The following is an 18,184-nucleotide window of genomic DNA, read 5'->3' on the forward strand; positions in this document are numbered from 1 at the left end:
ACGACCTGAATGGTTTCTGTCCTGGTCGCCTCAGATCACATTCTCTACTTACTTTCCTCCAGTTACCTTGTTTTGCCTTAAATGTCAGCTTTTAAATAAATGAAAGACTTTTTCAAATTATCAAATTCTTGTCTCATTGAATTACAGGTTCTCTCATTATTTGATCCCTTTCTTTCCATTACAACTTAGTTTTTGAGTCACAATATAGGTAAATGGGTTTTTCATGGGCTGGTGTTCCAGCTCCTAGTAACTCCTTGGTAGAAGACACCGTATCTAACTTTTTTTTTTTTTTTTTTTTTTGGTGAGGAAGATTGGCCCTGAGCTAACATCTGTTGCCAATCTTCTTCTTTTTGCTTGAGAAAGATTGTCGCTGAGCTAACATCTGTACCAATCTTCCTCCATTTTATGTGGGATGCTGCCACAGCGTGGCTTGATGAGTGGTGTGTGGGTCCATGCCCAGGATCTAAACCTGTAAACCCTGGGCCGCTGAAGTGGAGCGCGCAAACTTAACCACTCAGCCATGGGGTGGACCCCTGTATCTACCTATTTTGAAAGAGATTTTCTTTCTAGGTTCCCTCACCAGGCCTCCCAGGCCTGGGTGAGGATGCCTGTTGGCCCTCAGTTCTAAGCCCTGACTGGCCAGGTTCAAGCATTTTTCTACTTTTACTTCCTTTTGTTCCAGATTCCTGCAAAAGACCAAGAGTCCAGGATAGAATGTTAGGACTGGAAGGAGTGTTGCTAGTCATCTATCCTAACCCCTCTCCTGTAACAGAAAAACGGGGGCCAAAGCGAGTATGCGATAGGCCCAACATCCTGCAGCAACATAGATGCAGAGCCAGGAGGAGAATCACAAAGACAACACAACAGATAATCACGTGTCTATTATCACAAATTAGTGGACATTAATATTTGCCTGTATTTGCTTTAGCTCTTGTTTAAGCGACAAAGCATTACAGCTGCAGCTAGAGTTCTGTCCCCAAATCTTCCCTTCTTTTCTCTCCCGGGAGAGAAACCAACAATCCTGACACTGGTGTGCGTCCTTCCCATTCATGTTTGCGTATTTTTGCCACATACTTATGCATTCATAAATAATATATATGACTGTGCTTTAGGTTTTGAAACTTTGCAAGTATTATCATATTGAGGTATTATGATTTTAATGAGATATAATTTATATACCACAAAATTCACCCTTTCAAAGAGTATAATTCAGTGGTTTCTTTTTAGTATATTCATATATTTGTACAACCATCACTAGTATCTAATTCCAGAACATTTTCATCACCCCAAAAAGAAACCCGTGCCCATCGGTCATTATTCTCCATCCTCCTCCATTTTCCTCTCAGCCACTGGTAGCCTCTAATCTGTCTCCATGAATTTGCCTCTTCTAGACATTTTATGGAAATGCAATCATACAATATGTGATCTTTTGTGTCTGGCTTCTTTCACTTACCATAATTTTTCAAGATTCATCCACGTTTCAGCATGTATCAGTACTTCATTCCTTTTTATGACCAAATAAAATTCCATTGTGTGGATATAGTACATTTTGTTTATTCATCCATTAGTTGATGGATATTTAAGTTGTTTCCACTTTTTGGCTATTAGGAATGAGGCTGCTACGAGCATTCATGTACAAGTTTTTGTGTGAACATATGTTTTCATTTGTCTCGGCTATATACCTAGGAGTGGAAATGCTGAGTCACATGTCTAATTTTGGGGGGAATTGCCAAACTGTCTTCCAAAGCAGCTGCATGATTTTAAATTCCCACCAGCAGCACATGAGGGTCCCAAATCCTCCTCATTCTCATCAACACTTTTATGATCTGTCTTTTTGATTACAGCCTTCCTAGCGTGTGAAACGGCATCTCACTGTGGTTTTGATTTACACCTCCCTGATGACTAACGATGCTGAGCATCTTTATCGGTCATCTGTAAATCTTTTTTTGAGAAATGTCTATTGAGATAATTTGCCCATTTTAAATTGGCTCACTAGTTTTTTTATTGCTGAGTTGGAAGAGTTCTTTTTACATTATCAAATATATGATTTGTAGATATTTTCACTCATTCCGTGGGGTGTCTTATTACTTTCTTGACAGTGCCCTTTGCAGCACAAAAGTTTTTAAGTTTGAAGAAGCATAATTTATCTCTTTGTTTCTTTTGTTTTTTGTACTTTTGGTGTCATTGCTAAGAAATTATTGTCTGATACAAGGTCACAAAGACTTATGCCTGTTCTAAGAATTTCATAGCTTTAGCTCTTAAATGTAGGTCTTTAATTCATTTTGAGTTAATTTTTGTATATGGTATGATGTAGGGGTTCAACTTCATTCTTTCGCAAGTGGATATCCAGTAGTCCCGGCACAGTTTATCGAAAAGATTATGCTTTCCTCATTGAGTTTTCTTAGGACCCTTTTTGAAAGACTATGTTTTAAAGATTTATCCATGTAGATACCTGTAGCTCTAATGTATTCATTTTACTACTATATAGTGTTCCAGCAAATACACATGTTATCATGTGTCCTCTCTCCTATTGATGTCCTTTCTCCTGTCTCCTTTTAATCAATCTCTCTCTCCCTACGCATCCCCTCTCTGCTGTTATAAACACAGCTGCTGTGCACATTCTAGTAACTCTCTTTGCCTTGAAACAGGGGCTATATCCACCAGTGGAACTGCTGTTTTTCAGCATCTTTGACGTGATCATATTTTACTAAATTGTTCTGTAAAGAGGCTCTTCCAGTGTACACTCTGTCCAGCAGTGCATGAGATCCTATTTCTCCATGTTCTTGCCAACCCTTGATAGTGTCAAACTCGTAAAGTTTTGCCAGTCTAATAGCATTAAACGGAAACTTCTGTTTTAATTTCTCTAATGACTAGTGAGAATGAGAACATTTTCATATGCTTTTTAGGTTTCACTTTGAGAACTGCCTGTTCATATCTGTGGCTATTTTTATATTGGGTTGTTTATTTGTATTGATTTGTAGAAGTTATTTACATATTCTGGATCCTGTATAACAAATATTTTCTCCCATAAATGTGGCTTGACTTTTACATTTGTTGATAGTGTCTTGCAGGGGTCAGAACTTTTAAATTTTATTATAGTAAAATTTATGGATATTTTTATAATAGCTTATTGAAATATAATTCACGTATCATAAAATTCATGCTTCCAAAGAGTACAATTCAGTAGTTCTCGTACATTCAGAGTTGTGCAACCATCATCACTATCTACTAGATCTTTTATTTTATAGCTTGTACTTTTTATATCTTCTTCATTCTGAAGTTATAAAGATACAGTTTAAATTTTATTATAAAAGTTTTATGCTTTTCATATCTTAGGCATTTAAACCAGTTAGAATTTATTTTGGTAGAGATTTTTTAAAATATCTATTTATCAAAACCAATTATCCTATCAACCTTGCTTAGTAGTATGTCCTTTATTGATTTTTAATCCTCCTGCTATTAAACGCTATTTTCATATATGTTTGAATCTGCTGTGGGTGCTATATTCCATTTGTTTGTCTATATCTCGGCCGACACCGCATTGTTATAACTACTCTAGCTTTATAATAAGTCTACACATCTGATAGAGCAAATCTCAACAACCTTGTTCTTCTTCAGAAATGTTTGGGCCATTCTTGGTCACTTGCTCATCCATATTAATTATAGGATCAGTTTGTTAGGTTCTAGCAATCCTGTAGTGCTTTTCTTTTCTCTTCCTTTTAAAATTGGAATTACACAATTTACACATCTGAAATTTTGTATATTTCCTCAGATTTTCCATGTAGACAATTTTGTTGTCTGTAAATAAGAAGAACTTTTTCTAGTCATTATCCTTAATTTTCCTTTTAAATATTTTTATCTCATTGTGTTGGCTAGTGCCTTTAAAGCACTGTTGAGCTGACGCAGTAATAAAGGTATATTATGTGTTTCCTGAGTTTAATGGGAAGGTTTCAAAGGCTCGCCATTTAAGTGAGTATGATGTTTGCTATAGGTTTTTGATAGGTCCTTAAAAAAAACCAAACAAACAGGGTAAGGATGATCTCTTCCATTACTGGCTTGCTGAGAGGTTTCAGCATCATTTTGTACTGAAATTTATCAAATCCTTTTTCTACATCTCTAAGATGATCACAAATGTCATCTCCTTAAATCTCTGGGGTCAACATGGAGATGCTCCACCGAGACACCCCTTCAAGGAAGGCCTTGGTATCCAGCTGCTGGCAGCCTCCAGTTGTCAGATCCTCAACAGTTTGCCTTGGCTCACCCGAGAGCAGGGCCCTTCTGGAGAGGCAACATCCAGTGACTGATGGAGACAGGTTATGAAGGCCTGGGCACCGTGGGCCACAGCTGGGCAACCCTGATAAACCACGGATGCTTCCATGCTTGCCTGGGCTTGGCAAGGCTTACACACAGCTCTCCTCCACCCTCTGCCGCATCCTGCTTGCTCCCTCCCTTCCACAGGTATTAACAACTAACAAATATCCCATACACCACACTCCATCTCAGTATCTGCTTTCAGAGGACCTAACCTGTGACAGTCTGTTTAAAGCAGACACTTTTAAATGTTAAAAAAGACCTTTGCATTCCTGAGAAAAACTCTCCTTAGTCTTATACATTTCTGGATTCAGTTTGCTAATATCTTAAAATTTTATTTATTTATTGGCCTCTATGTTCATTGTTAATGCATCCTTTGTATGTGCCACACGAACCAGCTGCCTGGTGGGAAGCCAGGTGAGGTCCACAATTGTGGACCTGTTCCTCCTGAAGAAGGTGCAGACCTCTGTTCTATAACCAGCGTTACAAGACGTTTTTGTTCTTTAGTTTTAATTTTGAGGCATCTCCAACTCTTCCAGACAATTTTACTCTGCTCTAAGGAGCAGCTGTCCAGCATACTTTCTGTTTAAGAGATTTTTAACTCCTGGGGCTGGGCCACTGATGGTGTCACCAGTGCCATCCATTTGGGAATCACCGTCTTCCTAGTTCTACCTTATTCCAATCTGCGGCCAAGAGAGCTTCTTAGAGACCAAAGAGGAGCCTGACACACAAGAACACTTTGGAGCAGAGGCTCAGATCAGCTGTGCCTCTAATGAGCTTAAGGAACGAGAAAAACGAGCAACACAGAAAACACACATAACAAAATCATGGCATAGATAATGTTCTTAATAAGCACTAAGATGAGAAAAAATAAACGTAGCTATTGACATTTACTGGTCATTTTCCTCAGATGAGCTTTCCTTTCTTACCAGAAGGTGGCAGAGAGGGTGCAGTTTCAATTTTTTCCCCCCATTTTTAGAAGAAAAACATTTTTTTAAAGAGCAAGACAAATAACTCTTGCAATTTAGAACTTTTAACCTTTAGAAATATCGATTTTCAGGTTCTATTTTTAATATAGTTATTAGAAATATCATCTAAGAGTGACTAGAGAAAATAACTGTTGAAATCTATCCCACATGGGTTAAATACAACATATTTGGCTATAACAAAGAACAATGAATCTCTCTAAAAGGTATGAAGAGATGAGCTCATTACAATTAGTGGAAAATATTTTAAGGGCAACTGGAAAATAAAAAGAAAATTTATACACTCCACTGATTTACAGAAATCATCTCAATTTGCAATATGGAAATGTAATTTCATAAAGCAGTATTCAGGTTTGTAAACGTTCTCACGCCCTCATCTATAAAATGAGGGACTGGATTAGATGATAACCAAAGTTCCTCCATCTATCGACATAGTATATTTCCTATTCTACAGATGACAGGAGGAAGGACACACGACTCACCTATGGTCATAGACCAGCTAGGGACTGAACTGTCTGCAAAACCCAAGTTTTCTGACCCTTCATCGACTTCAACATCTGTCTTTAAAAAGATGAATCTCCATAAAAGGTAAGTTAGCTATGGCTTCTGCCCTTACGGAAACACAGCATTTGCAGGTTTATTGAAAATGGCACATAACTCAAAATGAGGCAGGTTTGTTTTGAAAAGGAAAGAACTCTGGATGAGTTCCTGGGGTCTGGTGCCTAGAGGATGACAGCCAGGTAGAGAAGGACCCAATGGGACCATTCCCAGTAAGGGCCGAACATGGCTGGAGGGAGGGGGAGAGGAACCCTCCCAACACTGAGCTTCATCAAGGCCCCACCGGTGCTCAGAACAGCGCAGGAGGGGCAGTCAGAGTCAGGGAGAGGTCGGAGACGGCCCACATGCTGACCGGGCCTGGCCGAGAGAATAAAACCCAGACTAGTTTAATAGTCTTTGCTGGAGGCTTCCCTCACAAAAACAGTTCCCACTGAATCTACTCCCTGACTTACGATAGCAAATAATACACTAGCACCCTTTCAAGGGCTCATCCCTCTGAGAGCCTGATTTTAAACTCTTGTGGAAGTAAGAAATTTAGAAATAATGTTAAAAGTTGAGGTTTCTCTTAATAGAAGTCAGATCTATTTTGCAGAATCCTCTGCAGGTGTAGGGCTGTAGAAACTCTAGACATTTGCGGCTTGGCAACTGCAAAGTTCCGTTCTGCTTTTCTCCTCGCGGAGGCCAGAGAATGCTGGCCCGTTCTGTAATGGTAGGTGAGTTTTGCCAGAAAACTCACATACTTGTGGGTGGAGCCATTTGGGAGGCTAGAAGGATTTTTCAAAAGTCTGTGCAGGCCGAACAGCACAGGGACTTCCAAGGGGTGAAAAATAATACCTTGGGGGTTAGCAAATTTCCACTGTTTGTGGAGCCAAAGGTGCAGGTCTGGAAACACGGCAAGTAACTGGCCATCACAGGGGAGGGGAGCCTGAAGGCTGGATGAGCGTGTCCTGGGATGCTTTCCTTAAACGTACCTTCACTGTGGTACCCAGAACAGCAGCAAGGCCTCCTCCCATTACCCTGGGCTCTCCGGATCAGGGCCTGGGCCAGATCCGTCTTCAGTGGCTACAACTACAGGTACCCATTCAGAACTTGGAAACCAGAGAAATACACTTCTCTAGAGTTAAATCGATGCACAGTAAATCACAAAGGTGCAAAGTCACGTCAAGAGAGCAGATCTTAATTCTGAGGAGTTACCAGGGCTCTCTGAGAAACTGGTCAAAGCTATTCACACAGCCCCCCCTGGCCCCCATAAAACGTCCACGTGTGCAGCCTATAATGTTGATCTCAGTTTGGGAAGTCACGGGGCCAGGTTAAGACTTCAGAATCCGTGGCTTCAGGAGGCAGAATGGCCCGAGATGAAGGCAAGGTCAGACTGAAAGTCTTATTGCTATTAAAGAAAGAATGATTCCGTCAGAAAGTAGCTTTATCTGCTGTTGTAAGCAGAGCAGAAAGAGCCACTGAGGCACAGTTCGGTGACGCTTACCCAAGGCCAGTCCAGGATAGAGAGAGTCTGGGCCAGGGGACCTAGCCATTGCACTCCCCGACCTGGCTCTGCCTAGTGAAGGCTTTGTCTAGCTGGAGGCACATCTAACAACTTCAGCAAATCCCCTCTCTCTGACTCCGTCCTCACCAAGCAGCCACCTGACCAGCAGTAGCCTCTTGCACAGATCTGCCCACAGGGACCAGGTGCTCTGCTCTTGCCAACATGAACACGCCCGCACACAGGGCAGGTCCCGCACAGTCCTCAGTCTTCGCTGGAAAGGAATAAGCTGGCATTCTGTTTTACACATTGGTCTCATGAGCTGGTGTGAGCTCACCCTCAAGAGACAGAGCCACCGTCAGCGTGCTGGAAAATCAGATTCTTAAGCCTGCCAGGCTGAGGTCTACGATGCCAAGATGCCAGCTGGCATCTCCTGGTGACACGGGGCTGGCTTTGTGCCCTCCCACTGGAAATGACGAGACTTACCTTTTACAGGACACCGGATTGTCACGTTTGCCTCCAGGGCTGCCTCCACGATGCCTCCGACCACAGCGGACAGATGGCTGCTCTCGGGTCTGGTGACGTTTCTTTCAACAGCCAAGATGACGGGCGCCTCTTAATTCAAGGGAAGCAGGAAAGTCCGTTAGGTTCAGGCCTTTGCTTTTGGTAAACCAGCGGGCATCTGAGAAACCTTGTCAAGCTCTCCGAGAGCAGGCAGAGCCCTGGCTCTCTCTGTACTCCTCATGGGGCTCCCTGGGGACTCGTACACACACAGCCTGGAGGTGCTCAGAGGATGGATGGGCCGACAGATGGATGCAATCAAAGAGAGAGCTACAAGGATGCATCGTAACAACCATGTACAGACTAGGAGGACGTGTTGGTTTTATAACCAAAACTGAGGATAAAGTCTTCTTTGATACTTTGAAAAAGAAGCAAGTCAGAAGTTCACAAGAAGCAAAGAAGGCATGCCAGGGCAGGAACAACGTCTTTGCAGGGCAGTCTTGGATGAGTTAAAGCAGGACGAAAACACACCAGGGCTTGGGACCCCCTGACTCCCTTTTTGGACAGAAAACTTGAAACAAACCTGCATACAACTTGCATGGAAAAAAATATTCATAAAAACAAGGTCACAAAGAATCAGGAACCCATTCAAGGAGTTTTATTTTCCCAGGTTTTGAGAACCATGTACTTTTAACAGATTCCTTCAATAACTCACTCAGGAAATACACTCTGTGCCTGAGCTGACCAATGGGAAGACAGAGCTGGAAAACAGCCCCTCCTGGCCCCAAGTAGCTCATAAACTGGTGGGAGACAACATGACCATACAGGTGACGGGTATTGAGATAGACGAAAGGAGCTGGTCGCCCAGGGGTCTCTCAGTAGCATGTGGGGGTCGGGGAAGGCAACATCCCAAACAGGATGCCCACAGCGCATTCCTCTACTGTGCAACTCCCTCCACGCTCAGTTTCCCTACTCCATAGTTAGCATGTGAGCTCCTGGAGGGAGAAGTCACATTTTTCTAACCTGTTTTATCAGCTAAACATAGTACATGAAAGAATAACGACATTTTAGCTAGCTGTTTGGTAACCATGAATTCTAGGGAAGAGAATTTAGGAACAATGATGCTTGGGTGACCCAGTGCTCCGCTCTCTCCTGGGATGCCTGGGGCCTGGAAAGCTGTCCCGAGACTGGAGAAGATAGGAACTCCTGGGCTGGGAGAGGACTGTAGCTGCCACAGCTGGTCCTCCGGCTCCAACTCTCCCAGGAATATGCATTGGTCTGGGAGGGACTTAAGGGAAACCTGGGAGCTGCCGGGGGGAATTCTATTCCTCCCAGGAATGCATCGGAATTGATGTTTTCTGCAAAGGAGCTGATGCTCACAAGTGGGAGCAACCCAGGAAGATCAAGGGACAGAAAGTCAAGGCCTGAAGGTCCTACACTGGGAACACAGCCGGGGGCGGGGGACTTAGAATTAAGCCAATCTAAGGATTGGTAGGTATGCCATCGGGAGGTGTATTTACCCCTTTAAGGGATAATTATTCTCTTCTGTTGGCTGGTGGCACTTTAAAAATGAAAAGTCTACCTTATCAACACTGCCAATTAAACCCTGCCTCATTAATTCTCGATTCTCAGGAAGCGAGCTCAACCTAGAGCAGCCGTTTTCCAAGGGTGGTCCTCAGGTCAACAGGACAACTTGGGCAGACGTTAAAAATGCAAATTCTTGGACCCCGTGCCAAACCTGCTGAGTCACAATCTCTGGGAACGGGGTCTAGAAATCTGTGTTTTAACAAACTCCTCAGGTGATTGTGCTGCACACTAAAGTTTGAGAACTGCTGCTCTAGAGTTTAATGTTAAAAACAAAAACAAAACCGAAAACCAGGCATTGCCGGTTTCAACGACGGGCATTACCTGCATACAGCACGGAAGAGCTTTCCACATCAGAGCCGAGAGGATTAGCCACGGAGCATCCGTATACCCCTTCCTCTTCCTTCGTAGGCTTCTGTATCCGTATTTTCCCCATTCCATCCAAAATTATTCTGTAGAACAGTTAGAAAGAGGACGCATTCATGTAACACATTTATCTGCTCTAGGACCACAGTCAGTCCATCACAGAGAAAGAAGACCGCAAAATTATAGACTCAGGGCTCACGAGGATCCCAGAAGATGATCTTCTCAAGCACCCTGCCTCTGAGCAGAAAACTGCACAGACTGGAGAGTGGAGATCTTTCTTCTCGGCTTAAACTCGGAGAAATGGCAGAAATGGACTGTGCTTGGACATCTAGTCTTGCTAGCACACTTTGCAAGAGAGTAGCCCTTTGTGGATGGACTCACTGCTTAATCTACCACATTAAAAAAAAAAGACGAACTAGCAAACTTTAGTTTGCTGGATTTTAAACCCTCATTTTCTGCCCAAATCCTTCCTGACAAACTGCAGGTGTGATTTTTCACTTGGGCTTTTCACACTGGCAGTAACTGGGCCTTTTGTGAACGCTGCCCGGCGATGGCCGTTGCCTCACCGTCGCTGGATGCAGAAGTCGGTGGAGGTAACAGCGCTGAGGCTGCATTGTGCATATGGGATTCTGGCTATGCTGTTAAGAATCTGGGCTAAACCTGTATGAGTTCCTGACAGTTTCCCAATTATCGATATTCATAAACAGCTGCATGTAAATACCAGTTCAAGAACCAGAGCTGGTCAGATGTATCCTGAACAGATGAGATTAGTCACGGAAATGAGAAACACTGCTTGTTCTGCTTTTATTTTAATTTTTTCTTAATGATTTGACACTGCTTCTAGACTGTCTGGATCAGTGGTCCCTATATTATGTTTTTCGCTGGCCCCCTCCCACTTTATAGATCTTAGCATCTGTAAAGTGGACCGCTCTGATCGATAAATACTATATGTATGCTTCTTCATGAATTGAGCTGGGCCACTTCTTCATTTCCTGTCACTTCACGTTGCTCCCCCTATGCTGCAGCCATAATGAACTTCTAACAGTTTCCAGAACATTCCATGATCTTTCATCACCCTTAGCTTTAGCATATGTTGTTCACTTTATTTGCAATGTCCTTCCCCCTCTTCTGGCAAACTCCAAGTTACTGAGTTCTGGATCAAAAGTAATTCCCCTGTGAAACTTTCCCCAACACTTGTAGAGTTATCTTCTGCCAGCTCTGGGCTCCTTCTGCTCTGGGTCATATGTTTATTTGATGAAATATCTATTTCTTCCTGCTAGATTGTGATCTTTTCAAGAGCAGGGACCAAATCTTATCCGCAGCTGTGCATTCTCTGCTTACTTAGCACAGCCACTTTTCTAGAGCAAAGTTGTCAAAAACCTTTGATGACTAAACGCGTGAATGATCAGAACAGAAGAGAATAATGGCACAGAGTAAATAACACTGGGAGGATGGAAGCCCCATGCAAAACACACACATGAACTATGCAAAAGAGGGGGGAAATCAAAACAGCGGAATAGCCCAGAACAAAAACAGGAGTATGGCAGAGCCAGCTGTCAGTAGGGCTGGACTTTTCATGAAGGAATGGTCAATTCAGAACAAAAGTATAACTATAACTACACTTGCAAAATAAATAGACTAAAATATTTCCTTAAGCTATCTCACATATATGTCTGCATGACTTAGGCATCCTCAAACGATTCCTTGTTTTGTCCTATTTATCAGCACAGTGAGAAATCACTGAGGCTGGAAATGGTTGAGCACATGTGAAACTTATGGCCGGTGGAGCCACCCAGGAATCCAGTCCCTCAGCTGGAGAACCAGCAGGGAGCGTTCTGAGGGCTGTGACCTTGGCCTCTGCTGCGCAATCTTACTCTTAACTTGAAGTAACAAGAAAGCTGTTCTTTCCAGAGGCATCCTCTCCAGTGAATCCACCCACGGCTTTCCCTCCCTGGCTGAGATTTCTTACTCAGGGGGCATCCAGACGCTCTGCACGCCTACACAGCTTCCTCTCATTGGACAGAAGCTCTCAGAAACACAACTCCATTTCTGAATTATCTCTACTGAACATGTTGCAAGATTCAGAAACATGTATCTAAAGGTGAGAACCTCTCTTACATAAGGGAAATTAAACATAAACTGAACAAACTAATTATGTAGGTTTGAGGGAAAAAAATGGAAATAACAATGAATCTTACTCTTTTATTCTCTTAAAAAATTAAAAACAAAAACTATTTTTTTTTGTTTTTGCTGAGGAGGATTGTTGCTGGAATCTTCCTCTTTTTGTTTGAGAAAGATTGTCCCTGAGCTAACATCTGTGCCAATCTCCCTCTATTTTGTATGCGGGACACTGCCATAGCATGGCTTGACGAGCAGTGCTAGGTCCACACCTGGGATCCAGAACCCATGGACCCCTGGCCACGCAAGCAGGGGGCGCAAACTTAACCACTATGCCACCGGGCTGGCCTCTAAAAACAAAAACTTTTAATAGCCATGTGGAATTGCTTCAACATCAAGTGGTTGAGCCTCAAAGCATGCAGAAACACGTTTGGGTAGGATGCACCATGTCAAAACCTCTTCTTTATATGACCTCCAGGAGTCTCAGCCTCAGAAACTCAGGCTAATTCCATTTGACCAAGTCAAAGTATTGAAAACCAGCTCCCTTCCACAAACGTGTGCTTAAACTGACCGAGCTCTCCCACATGCCCATAGCACTTACATGGCCAGAGGTCAAGCAATCACTTCACATTTCTCAGCCTCTGTTTCCTTACAATTTATAAAGTGAGATCCTTGAGTGGGCCTCAAAGCGTGGCTCATGGACCCCCCAGGGGCCATGAAGTCAAAACTAAGGCATTCTTTGCCCTTGTCCCTGTGTTCACGTTGGCGCTGACAGTAAGAGCAGCCATGGGAGAATGGCTGGCATCTCAGCAGGAACCGGGGCAGCGGCAGCAAAGTGGACCAGCAGTCACTGTTCTTGACCACCACACGTTCACAGGCAAAGCAAAAAATGCCGGTTTCCCTTAATGAAGCAGTAAAACTAACTAATTTCACTAAATCTCGACTCCTGAGAACATACGCTTTTAATATTCTGTATGACAAACAGGAAGCTCACGCACGGCCCTCTGCCGTGTGCCGCGGTACTTTGGCACGGTTGTTTGAATTGCCGGCTCAACTAGCTGCTTGTTTCATCTTTACTTGAAAGAATGACTGACAGATAAACTACGATTATTGAACTTGGGTATTTCACAGATATTTCTTTAAATGAACAAAGATGAGCTGGTCAATTCAAGGAAAACAACGGACAGTATTTGTTGCCAATGATGAAATTTGAGCTTTCGAGTGAAAATTAGAGTTTTGGAAAAATTAGCGTTCTCCCTTGTGAGCTTGACAAGTTCCTAAAGCTCAAAGACCTTTCTGATGGGAGGGGTAGGGATAGTAAAGAATGTGCGTGTTTTTTATATTATATAATGAACTGTGTCAATATTTGGAAGATCTGTATAATTCAATGAACCAATATTTTCCAAGTCACCAAGATATGATGTTATATAATCTTGTGTAGGTCAAAGGTCCACTCAAAGTGTGAGATAAACCAAGAGATTTCATTGTAACAGAATATCAAAATTTCATTAATACGGTTTTAGACTCCACATTCCAACTAAGCTTTAAGAAACTACTTCTTGTCCAGTTTAGTTTAATATTAAAGAGCAATAGCCACAATTATCTGAAAAGGCTATTAAAATAGTTCTTCTTTTTCAAACTAACATATTCATGAGGCCAGATTTTCTCTATAAACTTCAACTGAAACAACATATCATGACAGATTGAATGTAGAAGCATTTATGAGACTCTAGCTATATTTTATTAAGCTAGACATTAAAGAGATTTGCAAAGATGTAAAACGATGCCATTGTTATCAGTAATTTATTTTAAAATATTGCTTTTCAAAAATTTTTATTTATGTGAACATGTAATGAACTTATTACTGTTATTTCTAAATGGATTAATGAACAGATATTTTAATGTTTCTTGGTTTTAACTTCTACTATGGTGAGCATCAACAGATGTAACTCACATTAACAAAAGCTCTTTGGGCTCCTCGATCATTTGTTACGTTTAAATGGGTCTCAAGACCAAAAGATTTGAGAACTGCGAAGCTAGTTGATCTGCAAGGTTTATTCCACTTCTAAAACTTCATTACCCTCCTGTGTTCAGAGTTCCAGGGCAAAAACATAAAGTTATATTTGTTCTACCTTTTCATTCTAAGACATAGCCTAACAATCTATTATAAAAAATTGACTCTTACCTAGATTTCTTCTGACACATCACATATTAGGCTCAATGCACAAAAGACCTGATAAAAATAAAACTTGCATTTTTACACTACCTTATGGTCTGCAAAACCATTTAACATCTGCTGTTTTGTTTGTGTCTCTTAACAATGCCTAGAGGCAGCCAAGGTGCAGCTCGAGTTCTTAAATGCAAATTTTGAAAAAGCAAAATGTCTACAGTCCTATGTGTAGAGACAGCAAGATCTGGAGACAGCGGAGAATGCAAAAGTGAATTAATATTTCCGTCATTCCCTGTTGTTTATGTAAAATGAATGAAATGTGATGTTTTTGCACTGACATAGAGATCACAATAAAATAATATATGACAATATTGTGTTTTGAACATCTCAAAAAACTTTGATCCTTATTATCTTACTTTTGGATTTAATGACGTAAAAAATTGCATGATACAGAAAATTACTTCAGCTCCCCAATCTTTCTACCAACGCTATTATATCTGTGATAGTCAAACATCACTGGCAGTGTTCAAGAGGTAGGGTCCCTGGTTCTGACCGGCCATGAATTAGTCATGGGATTCTATTTCTCAATGACCTCACTAGAAAATTATTAGCCCCTGACCTGCCAGACTCCCAGGGCTGATGTGAGCTCAGATGAGAGAGCACATCTCCTAGATGTGGAAGGCACCGTAAATTCTGATGGGCAGGTCCTACATAATGTAGGGTTACGGCAAGTGTGCCTACTTCCTTAACGGCCTTATATTGATTTTATTTTTCAATGTCAAGTGCTCTGCAAAGAGAGAGTCTATACATGCTTAAACTCAGTCTTACTGTATCCAGTGTCGTGTCACACCTACACGGCAGTGAATGGATGGGATGGTTTAATTTTTCAAATTCCAATGCATATGTGAAAAACACATCCTGACATTTTCAAGTTTCTTCCCTAAAGAATCTTGTTGGAAACACATTCTTAGGAGAAGGAATTCGAAAATTTTTTCAAGAAAACTGGAATAACCATTAAGAAAGTATCACAAAGTGAACACTGTAGTCTTATTTTACTTACTTTTCCGAGGGTTGTAACAACGCTCCATCCTTGGTCCAGGTATATGTGGCCTCACTGGGGGTAAGAAGCTCACACAGTATATTCACGACCTCGGTCCTTTTCGTAATGTACACTGTGTTTCCAATCCTTGAATTTACTGTTTTATTAAAGGAAATCGAGGTGGGTTGGCTTTGCCTCACGAGAACGGGGCCCTTTGGCTTGAAAGTCAGCTTGCCTGAGTTTCTCGCATTTGAGCTTTGGGGCACACTTCCTGTTTCCCCCCTTAGCTGAGCTGCAGGGAGCTCCTCTTCCCGGATGCCCCTCCACTGCGTGTGTGCCAGCTGCGTCTTGGCTAACTCGGCCACCAGCTGGTAGATCACCTGGGACGCCAGGTCGTCACTAACCTCCCCGGTTTCCATGAGCTGACTCATGTTTCTGATCAGTTCATCAAACTGGGCCACGTCCACACTGTACGCTCCTTGCTTGACAGCGGCTTCGAACTGCTTATTCTTAAGCTCCCAGGAGTTGGTGTTTCCTGCAGAGCTGCTGCAGGGGCCCAGCAGAGCTCTCAAGAAAGGCTGCTTATTCACTTGCCCGTCGTCCAGATAAAGCTCATTTTTGGTACTCCACATTTGCCTCATTTTATGCCATGCAGCTCCCCAACTATTGGCCTCATTGTGGTCCATCCCAGGACGTTCCCCCAGGTGCTCCCTGAGGGCTGGGGGTGCAATGAGCCGGTTGTCGGTGCCGATGAGCTTGAGGACAACTGTCTCTTGTGCAGAGCCCGCGATGCACCGGTACATGCCGATGTCCGGGGCCGCGAGACTGTGGATTTTTAGCGAGCCTGACTTGGTGATGCCGAGGCCCTTGGAGTTCTGCAGACAACGGCCATCTTTCTCCCACTGGATCAGAGATTTCTGGAATCGTCGCACTGGGCACTTAATAATCACGGAGGTGTTGGGCAGCAAATAGGCTCGGCTGCCGACGGTCAGGTTAATGCGCTTCTCTTCCCGCGTCTGAATGTAGACCCTCTGGACCCCGAGGATTCGAGGACCCTGCTCACCAAGCTTCAGCTTCGTCTCTGGTCTCATTTCTGCAGGAAAAGGAGAAAGAAAAGAAACACGGGAAAATACCTCAATGATAAAAAATTTTTGACAGTAATATTCCAAGGCCGATACAAGTCAACAAATTTATGTTTTTTCCTCCCTCAAAACATTTGAGAATTAAAATACGAATAACGGTGCACATCCATAGATGGGGGTACATTTCACAACTATCTAGTAGTTTAAAAGCAGCAAACAATGCAGGTTTGACTGACTTGCATGAAAACACGCAAATTACTTTACAAAGCCCTGGTCTGGGGAGGCAGGAGGTTAAAGGATTAATGTTTCCATGTTGGGCCTCCACCGTCTGGCAGGGAGGCCCTTGGAAGCTAGTATGACTTGGCCATGGGTACCCCAAACCCGAGGGAGGAAGCGAGAGTGAGGACGTGAGTGAGTGCGTTTGAAGGATCTGAATCAGAGGGTGCGGTTGGCCAGCTGAAGCCAACAGCCCAAGCAGGTTGGCTAAACTAGCCTGGGGCCCTGAAGAAGCGAGTGATGGAAGAAAAGGTAGGACAGGCACTTTGAAGCCAGACGGATCTGAGTCTGAATCTTAGCTCGGCCTCTTGGACAAGCTGTTTCACCTCTCTGGGCCTCAGCTTTCTCACCTATAAAATGTGGGTAATGCCGGTACCTGCCTCAGAGGAATATGAAAGTCAGGCTGGATCACTGATATCAGGTGCACAGCACAGGAGCAGGCACATAAGAAGCTCCCATGTAGGAGGGCTGTCAGCTGACAGGTGCAGCCAGCCAGGACCAGGGCAATCAGAGACGGGGCTGGCTCTAACTTATTCCTGGGCATCAGCTCCCGTTAACGGGCTAGGGCTGAAGACGGTGCTCCTCAGGTCCCGTCCCAGAGAGAAGCAGTTCTCTCCCTGGTTCACCTGTGAGAAGGCCTCTCCATGTTCTGGGGTGATTCTGAAATGAGGTGGGGCGTGACGTGGGTGGGAGTCTGGTTCCTCTTTGAAGATGTACTTAGGTCTACACCCTAGATCGATCGAATGGGCAGAGATGGTATTCAAAACACTTACTGTGCACATGGCCAACCAGATGTGGGCATGATCAACCAGAACACACACTGGCTGTGGCCCTGGAGCAGGGCCCTGCTGTAACACGGCTGCTCCAAACGTCCCCCCGTAGTTGTTAGATTATGGGGAGGTCGGACGGCTCCTGGTAGAGGGGCCCAAGCAGCTGGGAGACAGTCTTGGGGTTCAGGCAGAGGCAATTTACTAACCACTTGGGAAGTATTTCCATATTGTAACAACCAGTATGGACATACAGGTGTGTAGGGGCTCAAAATAAACTCTAAAGCAGTGCTTCTCAAACTCTGCTATGCATCAGAAACACCTGTTATCATTATGAGTTTTTAATCTCAATGCCCTGGGTGACATCCTCAGAAATTCTGATTTATGGGGTGCAGCCCGGGCATCAGAATTTTTACAAGCTCCCAGGCGACTGAAATGCGGGAACCACCGCCCCAGTGCGTACCACTGGATGAAACCAAAGCAGCAGAGAAAGGGGTCCCCAACTCAGCGTCTCTTTACTCAAAGACGATTTGACGGGATGCTGCTGGTCAAGGGGGAAGGGGAAGGAAGCAACAGGATCTGTGTTTTCCGTGCAAACCCTGCCAGAATCTTTACAACATGCAGTGTCCTCTCTAAGAAGATCGTAGGGGGATTTCTTTCTGGTCTTGGCATCAGGAATCATTACACTTTACTCTGAGTGATTAGTTCATTTCCTAGCTAATGATCACTGAACTGTGTAATCCACCAGGTTGACTTTTTCGAGATACCTGTTATGTTGGCAAGTGGAGAGCCAAATTAGTGCCCAGACGTGGCAGGAGTGCAAAATTCAAGACAGAATCATGCATTAGCCTTGTTTGTTTTCCTTTGTTATTCCTCACCTGCTTCCACTTTTACTTATCTGGTTGCATTTTATGAATACTTATAAGTGGCTTATTGTTGTCACAAG

At 43.3% G+C, this 18,184-nt stretch overlaps 1 protein-coding gene across 3 annotated transcripts in view; it reads right to left on the bottom strand.

Annotated features, from left to right (window-relative positions):
• Positions 1–18,184, bottom strand: part of ADAMTSL3 (ADAMTS like 3) — a 319,874-nt gene that overhangs the window by 44,861 nt on the left and 256,829 nt on the right. For all 3 annotated transcript variants that reach the window (XM_070494283.1, XM_014842654.3, XM_070494290.1), the window contains exons 21-23: positions 15,135–16,206; positions 9,745–9,872; positions 7,822–7,950 (exon numbers count right to left, since the gene is read on the bottom strand). In XM_070494283.1, coding sequence (XP_070350384.1) covers positions 7,822–7,950; positions 9,745–9,872; positions 15,135–16,206 — 1,329 coding nt within the window. The remainder of the gene's footprint in view (positions 1–7,821; positions 7,951–9,744; positions 9,873–15,134; positions 16,207–18,184) is intronic.

The sequence above is a fragment of the Equus asinus genome, chromosome 2 (genome assembly GCF_041296235.1).
Source record: "Equus asinus isolate D_3611 breed Donkey chromosome 2, EquAss-T2T_v2, whole genome shotgun sequence".
Lineage (NCBI taxonomy): Eukaryota > Metazoa > Chordata > Mammalia > Perissodactyla > Equidae > Equus > Equus asinus.